The 19,705-nt window shown below is 33.0% G+C and overlaps 2 protein-coding genes across 3 annotated transcripts; one reads left to right on the top strand and one right to left on the bottom strand.

The window, feature by feature from the left end:
* The first annotated feature begins 9,244 nt into the window (after positions 1 to 9,244).
* On the top strand, positions 9,245 to 12,949 carry LOC112710960 (pentatricopeptide repeat-containing protein At5g15280, mitochondrial-like). The gene has a single exon (XM_025763467.1). The coding sequence runs from the start codon at positions 9,245 to 9,247 to the stop codon at positions 12,947 to 12,949; it is 3,705 nt and encodes a 1,234-aa protein (XP_025619252.1).
* An 844-nt stretch (positions 12,950 to 13,793) lies between these two features.
* LOC112751820 (dihydrolipoyllysine-residue succinyltransferase component of 2-oxoglutarate dehydrogenase complex 2, mitochondrial-like) lies at positions 13,794 to 18,142 on the bottom strand. Of its 2 annotated transcripts, none has more exons than XM_025803430.3 (6): positions 17,952 to 18,142; positions 17,108 to 17,202; positions 16,130 to 16,220; positions 15,827 to 15,937; positions 14,888 to 15,082; positions 13,794 to 14,171 (listed from the first exon to the last, which is right to left on the bottom strand). In XM_025803430.3, exons 2-6 carry the CDS (start codon positions 17,194 to 17,196, stop codon positions 13,980 to 13,982), a joined length of 678 nt encoding a protein of 225 aa, XP_025659215.3. In that variant the 5' UTR covers positions 17,197 to 17,202; positions 17,952 to 18,142; the 3' UTR covers positions 13,794 to 13,979. The 2 variants fall into 2 exon arrangements, with proteins under 2 accessions (XP_025659215.3, XP_072091574.1); XM_072235473.1 differs by having other exon boundaries at positions 17,108 to 17,226; positions 17,952 to 18,141.
* Positions 18,143 to 19,705: the final 1,563 nt, after the last annotated feature.

Genomic DNA, 19,705 nt, shown 5'->3' with positions numbered 1-19,705 from the left:
ATATAGCGATTTAATTGTAAATTTGATAAAATTATGAGGATTAATCAAATAATTATTATTTTTTTTTTTATTTTGATGTAGCATGGTCTATCCGTTTTAGTTAGGAATTGTACGATCTTTTGTTAAAGTGACAAGGGCTGGATTGGTTAATATATCAAACTTGCATATTCAGCTCAAATTTTTACCCCAACAAAATGAGTTTCTATTCACTTAATCACTTCTTCTGGAACATTTATACTTGCCAAGCCCGTGATATTACAAGCTTTTATATGAAGCCATTCATGGCGTCAGTGCCATTGTATGCACTACATCCATCTCCATTTCAGCAACCAAGTTTCCGACAACTGCTTGGATTTCATAAACCACCACCTAAACATGGGTGACATTTAAGGGTTTATTTGTCCTAACACGCATATTTAAAATTTGATTGCAAGCAACGGGGGACCAATTGGAGAATAATTTTAGAAGATTTTTAGAGAATAAAATTTTGTTGGGGATGAAGTGTTTGATCTTAATACCTTGGAACCAATTTGGATATTTACTCTTGGTATTTATATGAAAATGGATTTATCTTTGATTATTTTTATATTTTGTTGAATTATAATTAGGACAATTATATTTGAAACTTATCTTTGATTATTTTTATATTTTGCTAAATTATAATTATATTTAAAATTTAAGTTTTTATAGTGGTATATGTGACATTTAGTTAAAATTTATAATTAGGAAAACAGTAATAACAACCGATTTTGACATTTTTCGGTTAACGATCAATTTAACAACTGAAAAATTTAGCGATCAAGTTAGTTGCTACTGGAGATCAAATTATAGGTAATGTATTAGCGATCGATTGTGCAATTGAAACATTCATCATAATTTATCGATTAATTTAGCAACGGATATCCATTTTGCAATCGATTTATTAAAGACCGATTTAGCGACAAATCTAGTTTGCCATTAGTTTGGTAGCTCTTACTTAAAAATTGGTCTCTAAAATCATTGGTTGATTATATCTTAGCGGTCAAGGTTTTAACAACTAATTAAATCAATCACTTTTCCGATAGTAGGTGTTTATTTGAAAATTAGGTATCTCAATGTTTTCAAACAATTTTTTTGAAAAAAAAAAAAGCTTGGTAAACAAACACATTAACACATTCTGCTACATACAAATCCAAATACTTAAATTCTTGTTTCATATTTTAAAAAGAATTAAATCATGAATCAACTGTCTTTGTTCGTGCGTTTCAACCGATTTCAAAACTAACCCACACATCAAAATCACACAGTTTTTAGCAAAATAAAGAAAAAAAAGTATGACCTGGTTTTGTTTAACATGATTTAAAAAAATAATGATTAAAAGTTTTAAAATTTCATCATATGAAATTCGCATATAGCTATTTTAAAAAAAAAATGGTATTCTTCTTTGCGAAAATATTGACATATATAACGCTTCTTCAATTGAAAAATTATATATTTCATAAGGTGTATATTATTTTAATTTTGTAGGAGAGAATAATATACATTTTATAAATAAAAGCGATGAGAGCGTCATTAAACATTTTATAAAAAAAGAAGTGTCATTTACTCAAAAAAATATTTGTCATCTAATATTTGTGAAAATTTTTAAAAAGAGAAAAGTTAGTTTTGGACATGAAAAAGAAAAAAAAAACTTTATGCTATTTCTAGGAGGAAAAGGTATATTTCTTGTAACAAAAGGATATGGTCGGTTGTACTAGTAATGTATAACTCTTTCTTTTTCTTCGTTTAAAGTATTTTGGTTTTTTAGAGACTTAAACCCTTTTCATGTGAATTACTATCCACTCCTCGTGAAAGAAGTGAATAAAGATGATAAGCATCACGCAAAAAGGCCATAAAATAAAAAGATTAATAAGCTATAAATTTGAAAAAGAACGCTACTGCATCTTTGAAGACTAATCAGCATTTACCCGCTTAATTAATCATAATGCCTTCATTAAAATGCCAAGCAGCATTTTCCAACCACAAGGGTTATATTGATGTAAATCAAGTTGAGATCTTCTATATTTCTTCTGATAATGTTAGGGAGACAAAAAAAAAAAAAACAGATAGAATTTACTTTATTTAATATTCATTAATTATCGCAACCATTAGATTATTGAAGCATAAGTTTCTAATTTCTTTCCGCGTGAGAATATCTGCCTCTTAACGGACATATTATGTGGCGAGGCTTTGTACCGATGGCCTATTTGTTAACCTCATATAGCCACATCTCCAGGTTCGATTCCCAGCTGTAGCTAGGTGTGATAGAACCTGAATTGTGTGAGTGAGTGTGGTGCGCGTGAATGGGTAATGCCTAGGATTGAGGACTGTTCAATCTATCGACAAAAAAAATGAACATATTATATTCCTTTTCATCTATATATATACCTTTCATAATTAAGCCATTTTGCAACTTAAATGTTCATGATGGACAAACACAATTTAGCAACATTAGTGACATTAATTTTGGGGCTAGCTTTGATCCAAATAGAAGGAAGTTCAATGGCAAACACATTGAACCAAAATGACATCACGAGTGTCTCATCATCACCATGGCTAAAGAAAGTTGTGAAAAGAAGGCATAGTTATTATGGTGGGTGTCGCATGAGACCATGGATATGCAACAACAATGGAGAGTTTCCACCAAGAAGCAGGTGCTGTGGAAACCGTTGTGTGAATGTGGTTTCTGACAGGAACAATTGTGGGGCGTGTGGGATTAGGTGTGCCTTCAATCGGCAATGTTGTTTCGGTTTGTGTAGAGACATCAATTGGAGCATCCTTAATTGTGGCAAATGTGGACATAGATGTCCATATGGAGTGTTATGTGTATTTGGGATGTGTGGCTATGGGGATGCACCAAAACAAAAACCGCTACATCAACCACCTCTTTCGGTTAAACCGGTCCAACCGGCCAGTTCGGTCTAATTTTCAGAATATTGCTTACTACTGAAAAGGAGAAAATTTAAGTGCTTTTAATTTGCGTCTTTATTTTTTATTTTTATTTTTATTATTTATTATTTTTAAAATTTTGTAAAAAAAATAAAAACAATAAAATTTTATTTTTTTTATCTTTTTTTTTTCTCATAAAATTTTAAAAATACAAACATTGAAAACAACACAAGCTAAACGCACTATTAGTTCTTTTCATAACCAAACGGAATTTAGGAGAAAATTTTAGCTGATTATGAAAAAAAAAATTGTAGATGGGAGTCAAATACATGAATAAACTATGGACTCAATTAGTGAATTATTTTCGTGTACTTAAAAAATGTATGATATGATTATAAAAGAGAAGATATACGATCTATATATGCTATTTAGAAAGCGTGCATACATGTTTAGAAAAGGGGCATAATTCTTTGTCTTAATACTTAATAGTGTGTTTGGAAAGTATAAATGAAATGAATTGAGTTGAACTGAATTCTAGGCACAATTCTCATCTTTAGAAATGAATAGATGAATCACCACATGGTCAACAAACAGAGGAATTAACAAAAATTAGGCATTATTATGCTTGAAGGAGATTCCAATAACAATGATCATGATGAGTGGAATCAAGAATAATTTGATAGTCATGCGAAAGAACAAGAAAGAGTAGGAAGTTCGGGTTGGGGCTGATAGTTGCCTTGTATTGTTATGAGCTCAAATTATGTTTTTTTTTTTTTGGCAATTCATAATGTATCTAAGGACAGCCAGATGAATATTAGTAAGAAGGAAGGTCTCGCATGAATGGTTTTCAATCTCATGGTGGTGTCGAGATTCTTGGCTGATGAGACGGTGGTGAGGGGCATTGAGAGGTGGTGGCTTTCATTTGTAACGAGGAAGGTTGTATAATAACTTTTTGGAAATAGATTTTTTTTTTAATTTTTTCTCTCTTTTGTTAAGTGAGATCATGAGAAAAATATGAGAGAAGATATTAAATAGTATTCTGAACTTGACCTAAAAACTAAAAATTCTTAATCCACAATGACCAGAGCATTTTTGTGATTCTTACGGTCCAACCTAGACTCACTCAGTGCGTACACTCTTTTTTTACCACAACAATCTTTCAAATTCAAAAGATCCTAACTACCTTATAACAAATCCTAAACTAAGAAATCTGTATCAATCCGAATTCTTCCTACATAAAAAGGAGTTTCAAGTTCTCCCAAACACACCCTAGTTCTCATTTTACCTTGTTGAACTCCTACTAACTTGAGCGTCAGAGTATCATAGCAAATATCACCTTTTCTATTGGGGCTTGTCTTCAACCATCCTTGTCACTTGGTCGTCGGTCTCTATCAACTCTATCAATAAAATACATACAAACATTAGTGCTGTTTGTGGGAACTGTGGCCTTTGATGAGCGATGGATTCAGATCTCAAACATTCTCAAAATCAGTCCAAAGATAACGAGGAACACATCTCCAACAAAACTATAGAGACCTTAATGGTGGGTGTATATCGAGCATAGTGCACACTAAGGTAACCCCATGCTAGCAAGAAAACTAAAGTAGGAATATGCTCCAGTCTTCCAATCATAGGCCTTTCGGAGGAACTGAAAAAAATAGTGCTTGTATCATCCAGGAGCTTAGGCATCAAGTACAAAATTTAGAAAGGGGGTTGCGGTACTAGATTGCTACCAACCAGAACCAATTCACAAGGCTCACACAAGACTGGACCTCAAAGGAGTTTACATTCTCAATCTCCAACACAACATATATATAGGCCGATGTATAAGGTGTAACGATGCTAATCATCGCCAAAATCGCTAACACAATGAGAATGGTAGGTCGCCAAGTTAAGTCCCTGAGCTTGGAATCATGAAGCAAGAGAGCGATTACTAGTAGAGAAAAGTAGACAGCCTAACCAGCCAGTTATCACGGGAGCTACTCCCATTGATGCTAGAATCCTAAAGGTCTATTTGTCAAAGAATTTTGACAAGCCCATGGACATACGATACAATGGCATAAAGGATCCTCAAGAGAATATTAGGAGATTTGAAGCTAGAATAAATTTTGAAGGGGCTGTCGATACAGTTCGATGTTGCACATCCTCAGCCGCTCTAGTGATAAAAGGGTTCACCTTCTTTACCCAAGGATCAATTTCAACATTCACGGATATCTCGTGGAAGTGTTTAGTGCAGTTCATGACCCAAATTTTCAAAGCTAAACACCCAATCAACTTCTTAGGGGTCACGCACCGAAGTAGTGATTTCACCAGAAAGTACCTAAATAGATTCAAAGACGAAGTCATCGAGATTGACGATCTCATAGATTCGGTAGCCAGTTTGTGTTTGACAAACGGGCAAACCAATAAAGACTCTGAAAACACTTGACCACCAATCCCATCTAAGAATATCTCTAGCGGATACATTAATGACGAAAAAGTTAATCTGGTAATAGCTACCGATAAATAGCATGCCGCTAACCAATCGCCTTGCAAACACAACAACTTTTCATCTCATAAGGAAAGCCAAAAAGAGCAAGCACCCAAATCTCCTGGACCACCCCAAATAGGCAAGTTCACGAACCACACACCATTAACGACCTTAATCACAGTAGTATATCAACGAATCGCCGATAGAGTCGTCCTTCCGAAACCTAGGCAACACAAGGTTAGTACGAAGGTAAACAAAAGCTTGTACTATGACTAACATAAGATTGCTTTGATCTTAAAGATGCTCTAGAACAGGCCAAAAGAGAAGAAAAACTCATTCGTAAAATTCATACATGAGCCTAAGAGAATTGAGCGAGACAAATTGCCTGACAATAATGAAGGGCATAATCCTAGAGGTGTAAAGCCATATACACAAGACGAACCCGACTTGGATCCCACCATCGTAGTAAATATGGTGATTGGAAGGACTTATTGAAAAAGGACTTAAAGGTCCTTTTAGTGAAAACTTAAGAAGCTCAAATACCCCTAAAGTCACCTTTAGTCCTCAAGATTGCATACACGGCAACCCGGATGAAGATCTCTCGATGGTCATAACATCTAGAGTAGGAATTGGGCTCGTCAAACGCATCTTGTTAGACACAAGAATTGATTCAAATATCCTCTTTCGAGATGCTTTTGACACTTTGGGGGTTAAAAGATGCAACTCTCGTGAGTTACCAACCTGGAATCGTTGACTTAGGCGACCTTTTCATCAAGCCTGATGATGCCATCAGGCTACCAATCTCCATTGGAGCCGATAGTAAAAAGAAAGTAGTTATGTCCGAATTCGTGGCTATAACATCATCCTAACATCATCCTAGGAAGAAAGACCATTAATGATTTTTATGCAGTGGTCTTCGCGAGATACCTAACTATAAAGTATTAGACTGACGATAAGATTATTGGAATGGTACATGAAAACTTTGAGGCTACCTTGGCTTACAATGACACAAGCCCATCTTTGAGGGAGTCATGGAGCACTAATTTAAGAAAGATTGTACAATTGTAGAAAAAAAGGGAATCCAATCCCCAGTACCATGAATATGGACTTATAGACTCACATCGAGTTGAGAACCCGTAGGGCCTTTAAATTAATGTAGCACACTCACTCCTGAGCCCCTGGGAGGAAAATCTCATATTGCTCCTCCATCGTACCATGCCACAGATAGCTCTATCATCACGGAGTCTTTGAAGGTCATCATTGCTTAAAGGTAAAGGTGTCCTCGTCGCATCGGGCGTGCACCAATGATATCGATCTGGGACGCCCAAGTCGGGGAACACAGGTTCTCAGGAGACAATAGGTTTCAGCCTTCTTCTTGCTATACCTATAATAGGGGCACCGCCACTACCATCAGCTTAAACATCTATGCCAACAAAACTCTATTCTACACTAAGGACACAATGAAATAATTTTTTTACCTAATCTATCAACTAAGTTCACCAACTAAAAAGAGAAAAGACTAAACAAACCCATAGCTATAGCTCCAGGAGTAGAAACTAGGATAAGTGAAGTATCTTCGAAAGCCAAAAAGCAACCGCAATATGAGTAGAATGATAAAGGAAAAAGAAGGAAGCATACAAGGAAACAATGATGGGCGAGGAAGGAGAATGACAACACAAAAGTGACACCAGCAAGTTACAGCAGGAACCCATCACAAGATATAAAAGGAAGAAGAAATATGCAATAAAAAAGAAAGATTTTTGAAGTTTATATACTTTCCCCCCAAAAGTGCGAGAAAGGATGAATTGACTAGGGAAAAAATGGTCATTTCCCATTATTTGGGAATTAAAACCTCATTAAAGTCAATTGATATCTCATCTCGAGAAGTGTGAGTAGCAGGCATCAGAAGGTCTAGAAGCATTCAACCAATCAAACGATCTTAAGGTATCAAGCTAAGTGAAGCTCTACTATCTACATGATGAGTTTTCAAAACGTAACGTCTCTTAACAGCACAACTCACTGGGTTTGGGGACATTGTTCTGGACCTAGGTGAAAGGCCCAAAATTCTTAATCCACATCAATCAAAGCATTCTCGTAATTTTTATGGACTATCCCGGACTCACTCTGCGCATGCTCTGCTTTTTCACTACAGCGATCTTTCAAATTCAAATTTAAAAGATCATAATTACCTTATAACAAACTCCAAATCAAAGAATTTAGGAAAAATATAGGTACCAACCTATTATCTGTCAACTTATTGTTAATAATAATTAATTATTATATTTTAAACATATATATAAAGACACACATCCAAAAAATATATCTATAAAGACACTTTTGTTAAATAAAGTCATAAAAAAATATTTTTATTAGACACATCCACAAAAACACTTCTATTAAACACAGTTATAAATAAGAGTTGACAGAAGTTGGCAGAAATACTATTGATAATATAGCGGGATTGATGATAAAAATATGAAAAAATTCATTCCCATTTTTCCTTTTTCAATTTTTGAGATTATAAATATGAGAATATAATTAGAATTGATCCAATTTTCTTTGAGAATCTTGGAAGGAATTGAATCTTTTGTGAACTGAATTTCAAATAATATTTTTATACTAAAGCACCGAAAAGAATTTTGATTCTTAAAAAGAATCCCAAGGTTTCCCAACCCGTTGTAACCTGTAACAGGGTTGATGAAAGCATAGACATTGTGTGAGAAAGTGATGGAAACAATGGATGGTGGATCTTAGTTTTTTTTGGTGTCTCACAATGGATCTTAGTTATATTTACGTTAAATGGACCGTAAATATTATTGTGATGTTTTTGGACTGGAAATATTATTGTGATTTATTATTTCATAAATGATTGTACACAAATAATGGTTGTACGCAATTTTTTGGTAATATACGCAATTTTGTTTTTGTTCAGAGGTTGTACACATATGGTAGAAGAAGTAATGATGGAATGGTGGACGAATCCAGACTCTTTATTATGAACAAAAACACACATGAACAAAATAGAAGAAGAGTTCCTTACCAAAAACAAAAAAACAGAAGAAGAGTTAACCCAAATTTAGTTTAAATTAACAAAAAGAACCTTAGATTAATATAAACTACAGTAATTAACTTATTATTCCATTTAAATAAATTTTGAAATTCGAATATTATTTTATATATTTAATAATTTATTGGTCAAGTACAAATTTTTAATAGAGCTTCGATCCACAATAATTTAATTATTGATTTGTCGAGCTAAAAATAAAAGAATTTTATATTAATATAATAGTTAGTTTATTAATCTATTTATATAAATGGTAAGAATTTAAATATTATTTTGTATATATAATATGTAACTATTTTTTGTTTAACTGTAAATCTTTAAATAGAATTTTAATTTGTAATGAATTAAGGTGAAAATTAAGGTGCGAAAAGTTAATAATTAAGACCCGTTAGATGATTTAACTAATTTGACTAAATTTTTATTTAACGACTATTGACTATTAATTTCACATAAAGTCAACTGTACTTGAATTTTCACCATAAATTAATTATTGATTTGTGAAGTCCATAAAGAAAAAAAAAACTATTTTCAAAAAAATGACAAATGGAGCTCTGGAGTGGGGGAGTAAATCTTTTTCAGTAAAAAAAGATCGGATGATGTCAATTGTAATTTTTTATTCTTCATTATTTTCTTTTTCATATTTAATTTTGATTCTATTTATAAAATTAATAGTAAAAAATCATACTTTATTCTTTTAAGTGTTAAAAAAACTGGTGAGATCTAATTTCGAACTTTGGTGCTCCAAGAGTAATAGGGAGCACCAAATCGGTCGCCCTCTGACGGCGCTACCATTACCACTGTCAATGCCATCAAATTTGAATGCTCCTCTCTCTCTCTCCACTCTCCGACACCGCCGCCACCCACACTTGAACCGCTTCTTTTCTTACTTCTTTTCTTCATCACCACCACCTTCACGCTCCTCCGTCACCTCAACAACCCAAAACACCCAACTACACGTATCAACGGTTGATTTTCACGGCCTCGCTGGTTCCATTTTGTCCAAGTGTTCCCTTTCAAATAATCATACCAAACCTTCCCTGAAGGACCTTCTTTTGGATGTGTCCACTGTCATCCCTGAAATTACCAGGAAGTTCTGGAAGCTTCCTCAGTTGGATCCTCAAAATGTGCTTCAATTATTGGTTGGTTATCAATCTGAGTGTGCCAGAGTTGGGGTTCATGTCGAAAAGGTTAGGTCTTTGTGGCAGATTTTCAAATTGTGTGGTGAGAGAAACATGGGTTTCAAGAATCTCTTGTGCTCTTATGAGGTCATGGCATCATTGCTTGTGCAGGTTGGGATGCTTAGAGAAGCTGATGGCTTGTTATTTGAATTGGAGGGTGAAGGAATTTCATTGGATAATCATGAGATTTTCAGTTATCTGATTGAAGGTTATGTTGACATGAAAGAATTAGAAAGGTCTGTTTTTGTGTATGATTTTATGAGGGGTCGCGGTATGATTCCTTTAAGGTTGTGTTACCATGTTCTTGTTGATCTTTTGGTGAGAATGAAGAGAACAGAGCTTGCATTCAGGGTTTCAGTTGATATGCTGGATTTCTGTGGCAAATTGAATTGTGCTGAGGTGAAAACGTTGGGGAATTTGGTGATACTACTTTGTGGCAATGGAAAGATTCTGGAAGCAAGGAACATTGTCAAGAAGGTGTTGCCTTTCAATCCTGAGGTTAGTCGCTTCGTTTTCGATGAGATTGCTTTTGCATACTGTGAGAAGAAGGACTTCAATGATTTGCTTAGTTTCTTTGTCGAAGTAAAGCGTGTCCCGAGTGTAGTGGCTGCCAATAGAGTTATAAATTCTTTGTGCAGCAGCTATAATGTAAAAATGGCAGGATTTTTCATGCAAGAACTTGAAAACATAGGCTTTAAACTTGATGAAGTAACATATGGGATATTAATTGGTTGGAGTTGTCGCGAAGGGAACATGAAAAACTCTATGAATTATTTGTCTCTTATGCTATCAGAAGGCTTGGTGCCGCGCATATATACTTATAACGCTCTTATAAGTGGGTTGTTTCAAGTAGGCCTGTTAGAGCATGCTCGTCACATTCTTGATGAGATGATGGATAGGGGGACGCCGCCTGATATTTCCACCTTCAGAGTACTTATAGCGGGGTATTGTAGGTCTAGACGGTTTGATCTAGTGAAAAGTTTGATTCATGAGATGGATAGTGGTGGTTTTATTGAACTTTCGTCAATGGAGAATCCACTTTCCAGGGCATTTACCGTTTTGGGATTTAACCCTTTGAACGTGAGGTTGAAACGAGACAATGACAGGAAACTTTCAAATACAGAGTTCTATGATGATATTGGAAATGGACTTTACTTGGATACAGATGTTGATGAGTATGAGAACCACATTGCTCACATTCTTGAAGAATCCATGGTACCGAAATTTAGTTCATCTGTCAGGAAGGAGTGTAGCAATAATAACTTGAAAAGGGCATTTGTTTTGGTTGAAGAAATGCTTCGTTGGGGGCAAGAGCTGTTGCTGCCAGACTTTTCAATGTTAGTGAAACAACTTTGTTCATCTCGGTCACAAATCAAATCAGTGGTCAATATTCTGGGCAGCATTCCACGGTCTGCAAATAAACTTGACTCGGAAACTCTTAATTTGGTTGTACAGGCATACATCAAGAAGGGCTTGCTATGCAAAGCAAAAGCTTTGTTGGATGAAATGTTTGAAAACAAAATTCACATCAAGAATGAGATATATACTGCCATATTATTAACTTTATGGAAGAAAGGAAATATGAAGGAGCTTAATTATTACTGGAACAATGCTTGTAGAAATCAATGGTCGCCAGGATTGGCAGAATTCAAACAACTTCTTGTCTCTATTTGCCATCGGAAAATGCTTGGGAAAGCATTACAACTTCTTGAGGTCATGCTGCTATCATACCCTTCACTAAGGTTAGATATATGTCATGTATTTTTAGAAGTGCTTTCTACCACAGGTCTTTCAAATGTTGCACTTCTAGTGTTAGAAGAGCTACCACATTGTTTCATGTTGGATCGTGCTAGATACAATAAACTTATCAGAGGCCTTTGCAATGAGGGGAAATTTTCTCTAGCCTTTATGCTGTTGGACGATATGCTAGATAGAAATTTGCATCCCTGTTTGGATGTTTCAGTCTTGTTAATCCCTCAATTGTGTAAAGCTGATAGACATGAAAAAGCTATTGCATTAAAAGATATCATTGTAAAAGAGCAGCCATCCTTTTCTCATGATGTTCATTGTGCATTGATACACGGATTTTGTAAGATGGGAAACATTAGGAAAGCTGACACCTTGTTCCGGGATATGTTGTGCAACGGTCTAATTCCGGATGGTAAACTTTGTAACATCCTTATTCAGGGTCACTGCCAAGGTAAGGATTTGAGGAAAGTGGATGAGCTTCTTGGTGCTGCAATAAGAAAGAATTTGGAGCTGTCGCACTCAAGTTACAAACACTTGGTCCAATTGATGTGCATGAAGGGTAGAGTACAATTTGCTCTGAGCTTAAAGAACCTCGTTCTTGCTCAATGTCCACTTGATGACCTTATCATATATAACATTCTTGTTTTCCATCTTCTGTCTGCCGGAAACAGTTTCATTGTTGAGAAAATTCTAACCGAAATGGAAGAGAAGAAGATTATACTCGATGAAGTCAGTTATGATTTTCTTGTGTATGGTTTCTGGCACTGTAAAGATGTGTCTAGTGCTCTGCATTATCTTACTACCATGATTTCGAAGGGACTTAAACCAAGCAAGCGCAGCTTGAGAAAGGTAATAAGCAGCTTGTGTGACGCCGGGGAACTGCAGAAGGCCTTAGAATTGAGTCAAGACATGAGAGTAAGAGGCTGGACACATGATTCTGTCGTTCAAACAACTATTACAGAGAGCTTTCTTTCTTGTGGGAAGATACAAGAAGCCGAAACGTTTTTGGACAGGATGGAAGCGGAATCTCTGACTCCCGATAATATCAATTATGATTACCTTATCAAGTGTTTTTGCCAAAATGGAAGATTGAACAAGGCAGTTCATCTTTTGAACATAATGGTGAAGAAAAGTAACATTCCATCTTCCCTCAGTTATGATTCTATAATTCGTGCATTTTGTGCACGAAATGAACTGAATGATGCTTTGGATTTTTACTCTGAGATGTTGAATCGAAGTCTTGCACCAAGAATCGACACAATGGAGATGCTTGTTGACAGCTTCTGTCAAGATGGGAGGACAGAACAGGCAGAACAGTTACTATCAGCCATGATTCGAAGAGGCGAAACTCCGACCAGAGAAATGTATGGTGCTGTAATTAAGAGTTATCGCAACGAAAAGAATCTTGGGAAGGCATCATATCTCATGCAAGCTATGCAGGACAGTGGTTATGAGCCTGACTTTGAGACACATTGGTCTCTCATAAGCAACCTCAGCAATGTCAAAGCAAAGGACTCGGATAACAGTAGGGGATTTTTATCAAGGCTTCTTTCTAAGAGTGGTTTTCTTAAAAAGAAATGATTCTGAAGCTAGGCATGAATGCACATCTATTTTCGCGAAATTCTTGAAGGAGAGCTACAGATAACAATATGACAAGTGGTTAGTCAGCCTCTTTCCATTTTTGAATTGTACATCATATATGTAATTCTTTCTAAAATGTAAAATGATTTGTGTATTCACAAATCATGTAAATGCTTGCAAAAACTAAAGTATTTGCTATAAAAAATAATTATACTGATGCAAAATGTATATTTATACAATGCCACAATTAAAGAAAAATTCACCAATACTGTATAATTTTCTCTCTGTTGGCAACTATTTTTCTTATTGGTTTCTTGTTATTTTAGCTGTTCTCTTCAATTATTGTCTAGTTTCTAGTGCTCATAGCTTCTGGTTGGGGTTTTTCATTTTATGAAGTTTGTAGTGTTGATCAACATGGAAGACTAGATTTTTGAAGTTAGCTTAAATAAAGGGTTCAAGGACTTGTCTTGAGACTCAAGTTTTTCAGGTTTATACATATGGTTGTTTTTGTTCATGATTATGATTTATGAAGGACTATATGATTATAGGATTTGTTGATTGATGAATGGTAATTGATTGCTAAGTGTGTTAATTGAACCTTGATTAATCTTTTGTTTAATAACCACTAAGATAAAGAGTAGGATTGAACTCAGGGATTGAAATTTGACTTACTATATATTTAATAATATGTGTCTATGATATGAAGAACTTGAAAGGAGAAACTCTTGAACTGGTTACTCTCTTGAAATTTAAACATTTTTAATTGCTTGTACCTAACCAAAACCTTCCCTATGATGATTTCATTTAACATCAAATGGACACTTAAAATAAATTGTTCATCTAATTATAAATCATGGGCAGGCGCAATTTATTACAAAAATCACAAGACCCTAAATTCTATCTGACAAATGAATTCTAAATGTTTCTATTTACTCCAATGAAAATGATGTGCACTTAAACTTGTTATGCACTATCTCAGCTTAGGTATCAATCATTTTATATACCTAGAAAAGAGTTCATTATTAACAATTCACAAGTCAAGTAGCAATCTACGAGGATCCTCCACAATATCCTTGATGTGACGTAGAAAATAAACTGCTTCTCTTCCATCAATGATTCTATGATCATATGTTAGAGCAATGTACATCATTGGCCTTGGGACGATATTACCCCCAACCATCATTGGACGACTCATGATGGAATGCATACCCAAGATTGCTGACTGAAAAAAAAATCATGAAAATTTTAGAGAGAGAGAGAGATGGTAAAGTAACAAAATCAATCATGAAAATTTGAGAGTAAAATGAAATATAAACCCTGAAAATTTATATTTCGGATAAATTAGTCTCTAAAAAAAGTGAAAACTTAGGTGCAGTCGACTTTACGTGAAGTTGATAGTTGAGAGCCGTTAGATGAAAATATTAACAAAGTTTTTAAATAATCTAACGGCTCTCAATTATCAACTTCATGTAAAGTCGACTGTACCTGAGTTTCCACCTAAAAAAAATATTAATAAAGTTTTTAAAAATAGCTTATGTAGACACATTATCTTCAAATTAGTTCTTTTGATTAGAGTAAAAAATTTTAATTTAAACTAATTTATTTGCGTTTATTATTATGAAAGATTTCATTGATATTTTTTTCTTTAAAAATTAATCTATCCAAAATTTAAATCATTAGAGATTTATTTATCATTTTACTCGAAATTTTATATTAGCAAAGTAACAAAATCACTTGCTCTTCAAGTGTATGCACAGATGTAACACATAATCATTAGTTTTAAAACTTCTTTTAGTTGTAATTTTAAGTTGATTGTAATGATAGACTCAACCTATTAAATTAAAGTCATTCTATACGTGATTATAGAAGATGTCTTTAATTTAATAATTAATTTATTCTAATAAAAATGGTTATTATTATTATTATTGAAATTGAAACCTGAGGAGGGTTAATAATAGGGGTACTCAAGAGGCTCCCATAAACACCACCATTGGATATTGTAAGTGTGCCTCCAACCATCTCATCAATTGATAAAGTTCCATTGTTTGCCTTCTTTCCAAAACAGCTAATTTGATTTTCTATCTCTGCTAACTCCATTTTCTCAGCATTGCGGATAACTGGCACAACAAGTCCCTGGGAAGGAAAATTGCTAGTAATGCATAATTAACTTTATACAATGTATGAACGTTTTTTTTCCCTTAAATAAATTACTATTTTTATCCATAAATATTTAAAGCGCCGACAAATCTACTTACAAAAATTCGAAAATGACTTTATATTTATGAAAGATAGATTTCCGTTGACAAAAATTCCCAAATTCTAAAAAAATTATTCAAAATTTTTAAACTATTTTTTTTAATCTAATTTACCTCATCCCAAATTTTTTACCATTCACCATCACCGTCTCAATCCTCAGTAGTGGTGGTGGTGGTAATTTGAGATGAGAGTTGGATGAAAAAAAAAATTGATGTTAAAAATTGAGATGATAGTAGCAAATAGTTGGGGATTTAGGAGTGGAATAATTTAGATTAAAAAAGTAATTTTAAAATTTTAGATAATTTTTTAAGTTTCAAATAATTTTATCAATACTTTAAGGTGAAAATTTAGGTGCAGTCGACTTCACGTGAAGTTGATAACTAAGAGCCGTTAGATGATTTGACTGATTTGACTAAATTTTCATCTAACGGCTCTCAACTATCAACTTCACGTAAAGTTGACTGCATCTGAGTTTTCACCATATTTTAAATATTTATGTATAGAAATAATAATTTTTTTTATCAGTTATCAGTACCAGTATTTTTATCCTTCTACAAATTATAGAACCATTAAAGTTTCTCTACTTAATAAAAGTAACAGAAAAGGTTAATTAATACAAACCTTTGCAGTAGCAACAGCTACACTGATATCTATATAATCTCTGTATACAATATCATCACCATCAATGACTGCATTTACAATTGGCTGATGTTGGAGTGCACTAATAGCAGCCTGTAATAGATATAAAAGTTCTTGCATGGTCATGCATATTTAATCTGTGTTTTAAATTAATTTAAATAACTCATTTTAATTTTTTTGAATCTAATTTCTAATTTAAAATAAAATGAGTGGTGGTGGTTGATCTTAAAATACACAAGAATTTTCAAAAGCAAATAGTCACTCTGAGTAATTTGATAAACATACTTTGATAAAACAAGACATAAGTCCCAATTTGACTCCATGCTTTTCAACAAATACTTCCTTGTAATCAGAACGAAGCTTCATCAGATTAGTCCTAACATCAAGAGGAAAAAAAAAAAAACAACAGTGAGGGTAGCGTAGGTATAATGTTATTCTTAACAAATAATGGAACAGAAGAGTTTGGTCCAAGTATTTTCCTTTGAGTTTTAGTAAAATTTTATGGTTAATTAACAAAACTAACACCTAATTGATTATTAGATTGAGGGCAAAACGAGACAAGATAAAGCAAAGAGATAATATTCAATTTGGTCATTGAATTTGTATAGGAGCTTTAATTTAGTCTCTAAAGTTTCAATTGCCTTTATTTAGTCCCCAAATTTTGCGAATATGACTCATGTTAGTCCTTGAAACAATTTTTAATATATACGCGTTAATAGAATGCTGTCATGGACAGACGGATGTCATACTAGACTTTGTAAAATGATGTCGTTTTAGTTTTGACATTCAAATAACCAAAAAACAACCTAATAAGTGGTGTTTATTGAAACTTTACCTAACAAAACAAGTAATGTGACATTATTTTTGAGCTATTTGAATGCCAAAACAAAAACTACATTATTTTACATATTTTAGAATGCATTTGATTTTCCATTTCAATGCTCCATTAATATTTTTTAACTAAAAATCGTCTCAGAAACTAATGTAAGGCACGTTTATAAAATTTAGGAATTAAATAGAAATAATTAAAACTTTAAGGACTAAATTGAGACTCGCGTGCAAATTCAGGAACTAAATTAAATATTAACTCTAAAGGAAATTAGAATTACAATATAACAATTTATATTTCTTTTTTTATTTACAAAAGACTTTTACATAAAAAAATATCAAAAATATAATTATTTCTGTTCTTTCTTATCTCTGAAACACTAACAAAATACAACCTTGGAGTTTAAAGTTGCATAAAAAATAAATAAAACTCACATGTCAAGTTCATTGAAAGTTGTTAGCATTGCATATGTGTTTTGTGAATCCTTCAACCGTGTCATAACTCGCTTTCGAAGTCTTGTCATGGGAACCTTTAACCACGAAGGAGGACATCACTACAAATATCATGAAATATATAGATACTGAAACTTGAATCACATAAATTAATTTATTTGTTTGACTAAGAAGAATGTGCTTTTTATTTTTTTTAATATTCTTTTAAAACAAACAATTTTCATTCTTTATCCAACTTCACTCTTATCATAATATTATCCTTGTGAAATGCTCTTGTATATATCTATCAATTCTTCCATGAGACACTTACTAAAGAAGACTTTAATAATAGAGTAAAACTCCTTTTTGTTTTCTATTTTTTTTTTAATTTAGACAACCCATGTCTTAACTATGTATTCTTTTTCTTTATTAGACGCATGAGTTTTTTTTTATGAGAATTTCCAACAAAAAATATAAAAAATATTTATGTGTGACATAACTTGTATAATGTACGTAGTTTTTATTAATTATACATGAATAATAACTATTTAATTTGGACTGTTTAACTCTCACGTAATAACCAAAACGATATCCCAATTAAATGGTTATCCTCCATGTATGTTAGATAAAGGCCAAATCATAAAACTAACTTCACACATACACATTTTCTATCACTTTTTATTAGAAATTCTTGTAGAAAGACTCATACTCTAATAAAAGAGAAAGAATAAAGAGCAAATTATCATTTTTTAATCGTTAAGATACAAGTTGTTTAAATTACAAAAAAAAAAAAAAATAGGAACTAAAAAGGATTTTACTCTTAATAATAAGAATAATGATCACTTACTCGTCTTTCTCCTTTTTTGGGTGGAAGTTGTGGAGCAGTGGTAATTGAAGTCTCAATTCTTTTAGGTGTGGCCTCAATATTAGGTGCTTTCTTCTTCTCAATGATCTTTTGGCTTGGTTGAGGAGAATCTTCCTCAAATTCACTCTCAGATGAAGATGAAGAAGAAGACGACGAAGACGACGATAACAACGAATCTTGCTCTATCACTTTAGCAGAAGTTGAAATAATAGCTACCTTATGACCTGGTTTAACGGTATCACCTTCGTTGACTACAAGCTATAATTAATATTTAATAAATCTTTATTAGGAAAATCACTCGAGTCCATTGTAAATCAATGAGAATACTTGTTCAGCAATAAAACTTGATGCCTTGTTACATATGAAATATTACGATTTTAATAAAAATAAATGGTGATTGCTCTCATATCCCAATATTTGTGCTAAAACTCATACTCTATATATGTGGACCAATATAATATAGACATGTGGCATTATTAATCCTAGTCAATTAATAATTAAATAATTTTAAAATCTTAAAATTTAATGTATTTTAAAAGTATATTAAATATTATTTGTATACAAATACGAATACGTATATACTTTAATCATATATGATTAATTATGGTTAAACATTTTTGTTTATTAAAATTAAAATAAAATTAAAATAAATAATCCTCATCACGCTATCTGCGACTACTTGTAGTTGTGATCAACACTCAACGAGGTTATTTTATCTCTTCTTCTCCTTCTCCTAATTTCTATCGTCTCCACCGTCCCTGCAAATTTCTGCCAGTTTCTGTTTCCATTCGTTCTAAATTTCACTTAATTTGAAAATTTTATCCAAAATCAAGGCTGAACAAAACACCTCTTCCCTTTCCCATCAGTCTTCTCTTCCTACCAAAACATCTACTGGCTGAACACCCAACCCTTCATATCTGAACCTCTCCACCATTGCCGTTCACCGTCGCCGTTCACCGCAATCTAGTGCAATCATAAAATATAGTGCCTAAAGAGGAAGTATAGCTAGGGAGCTAATAGAGTATTTATACAATGTGTACAATAGGAGTATATGGATGTTCGATTCAGTAGGATATCAGATGTTTATTATCCATGATACCTGGATGGTTATTCTGGATAGTATGGATGTATTGTGTTTGAGAAATTAATAGTATTTTATCTTAGATGTTCATTTTTTAACTCATATTGGATCAAGTAAATAGCTCATTGTACACATGGTAGCGGATTTCTTTTTTAAAGTGTCATTTTATCATTTGCATATTTAAAATTTATTTTATTAAAATCATAAATTTTTGCGATACCAAATGATTATTTACTCTTAAAACTTCAAATTAATTAGTACCTTTAGAATTATGCCTGTTGTTGGACTAGGAACATCAATTGTGACCTGACACAAAAGTTAAAAATAAATTTAAATTACTACCATATCTATTAAGGAAGGAAAAGTATTAATCAACTTGTTAAAAAATAATAATTTTGAATCATACCTTATCTGTTTCTATTTGAGCTATTGGTTCATCAACACTAACACTATCACCTGGATCTGCTCTTGTGACACAAAACAAAACATTTGTTAATGGCTAATAATGTTTACTAAAACGACAACAATATAATTCAAATTAAATTTCAAACAAATGAGTACTAATATATAGAATTTGTTAATTAGTTACTTAACATACTCTTTAAGAACTTGGCTAAAGTTCCATCAGAAATAGATTCTGCCAATGGAGGGACCA

This window comes from Arachis hypogaea, chromosome 1 (assembly GCF_003086295.3).
Source record: "Arachis hypogaea cultivar Tifrunner chromosome 1, arahy.Tifrunner.gnm2.J5K5, whole genome shotgun sequence".
In the NCBI taxonomy this organism is placed as follows: domain Eukaryota; kingdom Viridiplantae; phylum Streptophyta; class Magnoliopsida; order Fabales; family Fabaceae; genus Arachis; species Arachis hypogaea.
Note: the sequence above shows the minus strand (reverse complement) of the source record. Positions and strands in the feature narration are given on the sequence as shown.